General features: G+C 32.8%; 3 protein-coding genes across 3 annotated transcripts; 1 reads left to right on the top strand and 2 right to left on the bottom strand.

The window, feature by feature from the left end:
- Positions 1 to 654: 654 nt before the first annotated feature.
- LOC150025110 (uncharacterized) lies at positions 655 to 1,371 on the bottom strand. The gene is made up of 2 exons (XM_090295815.1): positions 1,191 to 1,371; positions 655 to 1,097 (listed from the first exon to the last, which is right to left on the bottom strand). Exons 1-2 carry the CDS (start codon positions 1,298 to 1,300, stop codon positions 884 to 886), a joined length of 324 nt encoding a protein of 107 aa, XP_090151941.1. The 5' UTR covers positions 1,301 to 1,371; the 3' UTR covers positions 655 to 883.
- Positions 1,372 to 2,801: 1,430 nt separating this feature from the next.
- Positions 2,802 to 5,171, top strand: LOC137821085 (26S proteasome regulatory subunit S10B homolog B). The gene is made up of 10 exons (XM_068625511.2): positions 2,802 to 2,930; positions 3,043 to 3,162; positions 3,280 to 3,416; positions 3,550 to 3,711; positions 3,822 to 3,908; positions 3,999 to 4,085; positions 4,178 to 4,315; positions 4,405 to 4,596; positions 4,681 to 4,779; positions 4,878 to 5,171. Exons 1-10 carry the CDS (start codon positions 2,828 to 2,830, stop codon positions 4,926 to 4,928), a joined length of 1,176 nt encoding a protein of 391 aa, XP_068481612.1. The 5' UTR covers positions 2,802 to 2,827; the 3' UTR covers positions 4,929 to 5,171.
- A 321-nt stretch (positions 5,172 to 5,492) lies between these two features.
- Positions 5,493 to 8,887, bottom strand: IMPL2 (inositol monophosphatase family protein). The gene is made up of 9 exons (XM_068625512.2): positions 8,562 to 8,887; positions 8,375 to 8,453; positions 7,622 to 7,716; positions 7,484 to 7,533; positions 6,951 to 7,075; positions 6,697 to 6,763; positions 6,110 to 6,199; positions 5,893 to 6,004; positions 5,493 to 5,774 (listed from the first exon to the last, which is right to left on the bottom strand). Exons 1-9 carry the CDS (start codon positions 8,776 to 8,778, stop codon positions 5,704 to 5,706), a joined length of 906 nt encoding a protein of 301 aa, XP_068481613.1. The 5' UTR covers positions 8,779 to 8,887; the 3' UTR covers positions 5,493 to 5,703.
- Positions 8,888 to 8,966: the final 79 nt, after the last annotated feature.

Genomic DNA, 8,966 nt, shown 5'->3' on the forward strand with positions numbered 1-8,966 from the left:
ATCTTCACAAATGGAATCAACTCAATTATTTACTTATTTGTTTACAAAAATTCTTTTGTCTTAAGAGGAACAAGCCTACTCAAGGGAATCAATTTTTTTATTCAAGGGAATCAATTTTTTTATTTTGACGTTAATGTAGATTTTAATTTTCATATATTGACTCCGACTCTTAAGAGATAAGGGATTTATTCTTATTCTTAAGAGATAAACGAACGAGTTTTCGATTTTCAGAGACACTTGTTAATGTTCAAACTTTAATTTTAAATTCGACTGCTAAGTGATGTGGGATGACTAGACGAAAGAGTTTTCGATTTTCAGAGACACTTGTTAATGTTCAAATTTTAGTTTTAAATTCAACTGCTAAGTGATGTGGGATGATTAAACGTATCCGAATATATATATTCAAATATTTGGATAAAAAAGAATGAACAGAAATTAATTTGCTGTTGAGTTAAAAAGTAAAGAAACCTTGGCTTAAAAAATAATCAAAATTGCACATAATATAAGTTAAAGAAAGTAAGAGTCCAGTTCTGCATCAAAATATAAATTAAGGTATAACTAATGATACATATAAGTCTAGAAAAACCTTATGGCAAGACATATATATATGTACATATGTATATTATTACATGTCCATGGCATGAGAACATGGGAAGAAAGAAGGTGTTTATTTGAATAGGAAAAAGAATAGGAAAAACTGAATAACAGATTGTTATTTGAATTTTCTACAGTGATAGAATGAAAAGCATATACAAGCGTGAAGAGTTTTGGATGAATAATAAAGTAAAATGAATGAAATAAATATATACATAGGGGCATAGGAATGGTGGCATATGGAATGGATTTGAGCTACAAAATTGAATATTGGAGTGTAAATAAAATGCTAAACGTTGACGTATGGAGTGGTTAATTGAGTGCAACTTGGTGCCCTTCGGCAAGGATAGGGAGCAAGGTTCAGCAATTCCTTCCTGTGAGAACGTTTCTTCCTTTTCTTTGCATCAGAGTGTTCTGGTTTCTTCAAATCCTCCACAGAATGCACATCTTCCATGCACACAAATGATCTTGATTTACCAGAATAATACCTAGACAATCCTCTCCTGTGCATGCATGCAAACAAATTCATATATACTCTTCCACCATCAAATTTTCAAACACAGAAAACACAATATATATTCAGAAAAAGCTCTTACTTTTGTGGAAAAGTGGTTCCAAGAGAACCCATGTTCAATATCAAATTGTCAATTTCTTGGTCCATTTTCACGAGAGGCAAAGAAAGATGAAAACGGAATGAGAAGGTCATTTGTTAAGGATAGTGTTTGGTTTGGGGTTGAATAAATACACACATGGTTATCACCACATCCTTTTCTACACTTCCTCTTCATCATTCAACATGCTACTATTTTCATCTTTTCATTTCTCCTTTTAGCATCTTACTACATCACCTCAAATCCAAATATCCACCAATAAACAATGCGTAACAAAAGGAGAGTGTTACGACCATCAATTTTAGAAACAATAATTATTTTATTATAATATAATATTTTATTTAAAAAAAGTTTGTAGAATAACGTTACAAGTAAAAGATTTTTTAACAATTTGGAGAGGGACCATGTTTTTCTTTTCTAGTATTAGAGTGTGAAAAGAAACTTTATTATTTAGAGACCAAACAAAGCTTTATTTTCTTTTCAAAATTCAAAAAGGCTAAACTGTGAGTAAATAGTCGATAATAAATGTGGGTACAAAGGGAAGTTGTTGCAAAGTAGTTGTTAAATATTACAAATAGTTTAATTCTTCACAAAATTTGAGTAACAAATGCATATATTAGCAACATCTATGTTGTTATCTTTGTGTTATTGTATACCGTGACTAAAAAAATTCATTTAATTAAAATTAAAATTAAAGATAAAAAATAATTAATCATTATATTAATTAAAATAATACATTTCTAATAAAAGAATAATTATAAATAAATAAAAAATTGGATTTCTTCCTTTAAATTTTCTTTTTCTTTTTAAGAAATAAGGATTTTTCTTTTCACTCAATGTTTTATTATTTGGTTCATCATTAAATAACAAAGTATAATAAGTTAGAACGTGCACTGCAAATATAAAAATTAAAAAGATATTAATCGAGTCTCAGAATTTATATTTTGAAAGTCAATATTTTGAAAAGTTATATATACAAATATTAAGGAGTTTGTATTGTAACTATTTAGAACTAGTGAAAAAAATATTCACACATCTATTTTATTAAAATAATATGATTTTTAAATATATAATTTGTAAGAATAATATTTAAAAGTATTAAAATAAGTACATACATAATTTAATAAGAATGGTATTAAAAAATGCATGTGACCGGTAATTATTCTTAAGTAGGAATTTATTTAGCTATATTGAAGTAGAGAAAAGTTTTTTGAATTACTCGTTTTATTTAATAAATATTTTATTTATTAAAATGTGGAATTGTCTATGACAGTAAAAGAAGTTAAGGTGTAGGTTCTAAACCCTAAAAGAAGTTACAAAGAAGTTTATTTCATTTTTATTTTTAAATATTTGAAATCAATAGTAAAAAGCGTTATTTTTTCAATATATAATTAAAATTTATAACAATTAAATATTTTTAAAAAGATTGAATTTGGATAAAAAAGAAATCATTAAAAATAAAAAGAATTGAAAAAAGAGAGAGAAAAGAATACATTTATTACTTGAACGTAACCTTCAAGGTGTGGGTGTGGCGGGAAGCGAAGTTCTTTAAATAAGAATGAGTAACGTATCAGAGATAATTAGTTAGTTAATCGGTTGTTGGTTGTTGCTGTAACTGTGAAATGTCGAACGAGAGAGATGAAGCTACACGGCGTCGTTCGGCGGAGACTGAGTATCGCGATAGGCTTCGCTTGCGCGAAAATTTGAGAGTCCTTCTTCGATTTGGTCTTTTCTTTCTCTTTTTTCACCTTCACGTTTTATGCAATTTCAAATCTTTTTCATTCTTTTGATGCTTTTCTGCGTTCATTTATTTGTTTTGGAATTACGTTGGACTCAGGCAGAGCGTATGTGAGGTTATTAAAGAGGCATCTTGAGCGAACTGAGCAAGAACTCGGATACTTGAACGGTGTTGGCTATATCGTTGGTCATGTTCTAAGCTCCACTCACAGTGAACGCTGTAAGCATGCATGCGTATAACTTCTTTTCTGCGTTTCAAGATTCAACAAATTTGCTTATTATTTGGGAGATCGGTTTGAGATGAATTAAGCAATGTAGGGTATTTGAATCCTTTCAGTTGCTGTAGAAACAAAAGTTGGATTTCGATATTTAGTTGGCTGTGATAGTAAGTTGGACAAGAAGAAGATAACTGAAGGAACAAGAGTTTTCATGGAGGAGAACACGTTGACCATCATGGGAATTCTTCCGCGCCAAGTATATATATGTTCATAATCTATTATTCTTGGATTCGATAGTTTATTGTGTTTGGATCATACTATTATTACTATATTAAAATATTTTTACATTTATGCATGCATATGTTACTGTTTTGTTCATCATTTGCCAGGTTGAAAGTGAGGTACACAATATGATTGTTGAAGACCCGGTAAAGGTTAGTTACGCTGCACTTGGAGGGCTTTCAGATCAGATTCGAGAACTCAGGGAGTCGATAGAATTGCCTTTAATGAATCCTGAGATTTTTCAAAAGGTTGGAATCAGACCCCCCAAGGTATACTCACTATATGGATGTTTAATTTTGGAAATTTTTTAGTGGATAAATTAAGTTTAATGCTTTGCTAAAAAGATAAAACTACTGAATGTTTCTCACATACAACGCAGGCTGTTCTTCTTTATGGACCTCCTGGAACTGGGAAGACACTGTTAGCGAGAGCAATAGCCAGCAATGTGGATGCTAAATTCTTGAATGTTGAATACTTGTATTCTGTTCTCTGTGTTTTATACCAATTGTTTAATGGGGATTTCCTTAAAAAAATGAACTTTATTTATTTATTTCAGATTATAACTAGTACTCTTTCGGTTAAATTTCCTGGTGAAGGCTCAGACTTAATTAGAAGAATATTTAGTTATGCACGCGATAATCAGGTGTTCGAAACTTCTTCCATTGCATAAAAAATGAATATTTTTTTTCATTCTCCTTTGAAATTGATTTATACTGTTTGCATCCTTTTGTTTAGCCTTGCATCATATTCATGGATGAGATTGATGGCATCTGTGCACGACGTTTAGAAGAGGGCACAGCTGGGGATCGTGAAATTCGAAGAACCCTCACAGAGCTGCTTCACCAGATGGATGAATGTAATGGGCTAGAAAAGGTGATGTTGCTCTTGTATGTTCATTGTTCATAATGCATAGGGTTTAAACAATAGTATTTGTTAAATTTGGATGTTGTATTTTCATCCAGGTGAAAGTCATTATGGCTACAAATAGGCGTGATGTACTTGATCCAGCCCTTCTTCGTGCGGGTCGATTTGATAGGCAAATAGAAATACCATTACCAAATAACCACTCAAGGATGCAAATCCTCCAAATCTATGCTGCTGAAATTGCAAAACAGGGCGAAATTGACTATGAAGCAGTTGTTAAACTGTCTGAGGTATATATAAATGATACCTATGCATGCATGCCTATTGAAAGTATTATTTTGGATTCGTTTTCTAATTGTTTTGTTTGAATTCAGGGATTCAATGGTGCTGATCTTCGTAATGTTTGCACTGAAGCTGGTATGTTAGCTATTCGTGCCAACCGTGATTATGCGATTAATATAGATTTCATGAAGGTAAAGTGTTTACATTTGATGACGGAATGAGATTTTTGGGGGACACCACCCACCGATATAATAAATCCTTAATGCTTTTAGAGTTTGTGATCCTTCAGGCTGTGCGCAAACTGATTGAAGCAAAGCAACTGGAATCGACTATCCATTAGTTGGCACTTGGCAGAGATGTTTTTCTGTTGTGGAGCATCTTAAACTACACACCATTTTCATTCTTTGCAGTCTTAACTACTGCTTTCATTAGCTTTGTAGTTTACCAGCATTTGTCATAGATTGCGATGTATAACATTTTGGAGTCCCAATATGGATTTGTGGTGACTGAAATACATGAACGCGGACAGGCATATTTGTGTATACTTTCTGCTGTCAGTTCAGTTTGCCACTTGATTGTCCAACCCATTGTGTTCAGTGATAAAACAAACAAAAAATTAACTTAAAAGAAAATACACTTTAGGCGAAGTTTGAATAAAGGGTTTTTTTTTTTTTTTAATTCTTTAAGGATTTGAATAACTAAACATTTACATATGGAATAAGTTCAAGCAGTACGTTGTTTCCTAGTGTTATATCTTTCTAATAACATTAATTTGTGCACAACTCAATTATAAAACAAAATTATTTTGGTTTATTTTGTATTAATTTGATAATCAGGTTTGCTTTGACAGCATCATTAACTTATATAAAATAAGACAAGATAGAAAAACGAGTGGACACGTAAATTTCTTTAATTTTGAAACCGCTCAAATTCCAATTTTCAAATTTGTTTATATGTCGATTTTTGAACTTGTTTATCAGGCTTGAAGAGATTAATTTCTGCAAGGCATTCAATTACACGGTTTTCAACTTAATGCCGAATGATAATACATGCACATCTGAACCAAGATGCGGTTTCTAGAGAAGATTATTCTTAACGAAGGTTAATTCAAGCTATCACTTCCACTGCAATGAATCCAGAGCTTGTTGATGAATCTGTTTGTCACCCGCAGCCACAACATTAAAATCTGTCACGTGAAATTGAACAAGTCATAAAAATTTCATAGGGTTTCATTTTTTCAAAAGGTGACAGAAGACCAGGAAACGCATCTAAGAATGATATTGAAATTAGACCAAAGGATATACTTGTTGCGATTGAAAGTGGAGAAGCTTCCCAAAACAGTTTGTCCCCTTTCCAATCAGTTATGACACCTCCAGCACCTTCAATAACAGGTACCAGTGCAAGAAAATCGTATGGCTGAAATTCAAAATTTAACGAACAAATATTGTTTTAACCATCTTGGGCTTTTGATCTACATGGGTCAAAAGTTAAACTGCAACCAAAGGTGAGAGTGCAGCATACCTTCAAACCAGACTCAACAACAAGATCCACAAAACCAGAAGACAGAAGTGCATAAGCATAGCAGTCACAGCCGTATAATGGAATTTTAACCTGTAAAGACAATAATATTTATATATTTGAAAACAGAAAATTTTCATTTTGGCAATACTATTTGATGAGTCTTCTTACTTAGAAAAGTTAGATGTTAATGCACATAGAGACATAATAAGCAGAAGACAGGCGATGTAAATACTGTTAACTGAGTGAGAAATGTAAGAGGTCCAAGTTTATCTTAGATTCACATTTTCTGTGATACTTGAGTAGTTCAGTTCAGAAGGCTGACTTTGAAATGGTGAAAAATAATAAGTATAGGTTTTAAAATTAAATTAAAGGTGGTTTCAGCAACAATACAATAACAGATATTTTACAACACAAGTGGATTAATGTGCACTAACCCTGTTTGTTTTTGAACTTGTGATCAATGCTTCAGTTGGACTAAACAACCTTAAGATTGGGAAAAAAAATGCCTCAAACTAAATATTCTGACTAAACATTTCATCCTTTCATGATATTATGTGGAGTCCATTTACGTTAAAAATGTAACAGACCTTGCTTCTAACACGGATGAATGCCTCTTCTGCATCTCCACTGAACAGATGTGGGCTTGTGGTGTACCTATATAGTGAAGAAATGAAATTAGATTTGATACCTGCATTGTAGACCTATGCTAGCCATTTCTAAAGCTGCAAATAATGAAAAAGAATGTATACTACTCTTCTAACAACCTTCTTTTCTCTCTACCAATCAAGATCAGGAAACAACTCATAATAAAGTTTGTTAAGGAAAAATAAGAAAAGCATACAAGTATGCCTGAGAAAGATCTGCACAAGTGCGGGTAGATATTTCTTGTCCATTCAGTGTAGATCTCTTTCCACTTATCCCGATCCACCTCTCTTTTAATACAGGTTGATCAATTATGCCAAGGATCTATCGAAAAGGAAACCAAACTCAACAACATAAATTTTATGACTTGATTAAATGAATGATGTCAAAAACAATTTAAATTTCATCTGCACTGTCTACAATATCACTATGTTGGTAAACATACCAAGTATCACTTACAATCAGGTAAGTGTATCAGTTAATAGCAAAAAATTATATTGATTGATGTTGACATTTTGCATCATTTTCTTTTCATTTGTTTGCATATTGTAATATTGTAATGTATAAAGAGAAAAGACTCAATTTTGTCTAAAATATTTAAGAAATAAAGATGATTGAACATCCAGCTTTTCTTCATTCTTAGGTAAGAAAGTGGCAATAATTTGTGATGGATTCAAGGGAAATAAAATGTGAATGGGTCTGATAAGCATTAAAGTGGTAACAGATCCTTACTGGTGTTCCATTTTGTAGAAGAGCAATGAGAGTACCAAATACGGGTTTCCCTGAAATCGTTACACAACAAGCAGAGCCAAAGTGAAATCTCGGAACTCTGACCCAATAATAATAAAAGAATCCATGAAAGAAAATTACCAGTAATAAAACTCTTTGTCCCATCTATGGGATCTAATATCCAAACATAATCAGCAGTCTTTTCCTTACACCTCCACCCATTTTCCTCTCCATAACTGCAATTCATTGAAAAATCCACTGTTGAGCTTCAGTCCAAAGAATCTACCATCCTATTGCATTCATGGATTTTGCAATAGATTCAGCGGGCTGATAACTCATACACTTAGGCACCGGGAAACAGAAGCATTATACATTACTCTCCTGTTTAGTTGTTTTAGTTGTAAGTTAAATTGCATAATTACAATACAAATTTACCAATTTAAAGGGCAGAACTATGGAGCATTGACAAACTCAAGTTTTCTAATAGTAAAATCCCTTGATTCACTTCAATGTGTGTAATTCCTTCAAGCTAGTAGCAAATACTTTATTTCAATGATGTTAGCATTTCAGTTATTGAATTACAACGAATTGAATGACATGCAATGTAACTGCAAGACTCAACCCGATAATGGTCCCATTCTATTCACTTCATTTTTTTTCTAAGAAAAATGTTTTTAGTCGCTGTATTTGTGGTACTCATAAAAACACGATGAATTCTTAGAGAAAAGAGACTAAAGCCTCATGTTTTGGAGTACCAAATTAATCAATACGAAAGTGTATGATCCTTGATCACCTTTGACCAAAAGTATACCAACTAAAAACACATTTTCGACGAAAACAGAATCCACACAATTAGTCGCCAACAGCAAGAAGAAGACAGGATTAAATAGTTACATTGCATGAGAAGGGAAATTGTCTAGTATGATTGAAACCATAGCCTCCTCAGCCGATCGATCTGCAATGGTTACTGGACCTGCAACATCAAGTAAAAGCACAGAACATGAACATTAAAATAAAAGAAAACAAAAAAACATTTTAAAAGTTAAAGGGATAAAAATGAAAAAGAGAACAAGTAACCGACTGAGATCATGTTTGTGAAGAACGTCGAAGTTCTTCCTGAAGTATTTGCGAATAACTTCTCCGGCAGCATCGGCGGCAGTGTTACCGACCTCGACGAAGCGATTGAGTTGAAGAGGCGTGGTGTGGGGCGCCATGGCTCTGAGACGGAAGGTTGGGGAGAGAGAAGAATTGGGTATTGGGGAGTGAGAGTGAGAGAGAAAATGGCACTGTGAGAACATTGCACTGTAGTTACCAACCCAAAATCAATCTCAGTCTCTTCAAAAACAACACATGCTTCAATGGTATAGCTACCTCAGACACTGAAACTCTGAAAAACAAAATGAGGGTTTTCCATTTGTGCCTCTTTCTCTGTTTCTTCTCTCTCGCACTCTTTTTTTTTTGTCATGTTCATATCAAAACGTGGCCG

The sequence above is a fragment of the Phaseolus vulgaris genome, chromosome 9 (genome assembly GCF_051622355.1).
Source record: "Phaseolus vulgaris cultivar YP4 chromosome 9, ASM5162235v1, whole genome shotgun sequence".
In the NCBI taxonomy this organism is placed as follows: domain Eukaryota; kingdom Viridiplantae; phylum Streptophyta; class Magnoliopsida; order Fabales; family Fabaceae; genus Phaseolus; species Phaseolus vulgaris.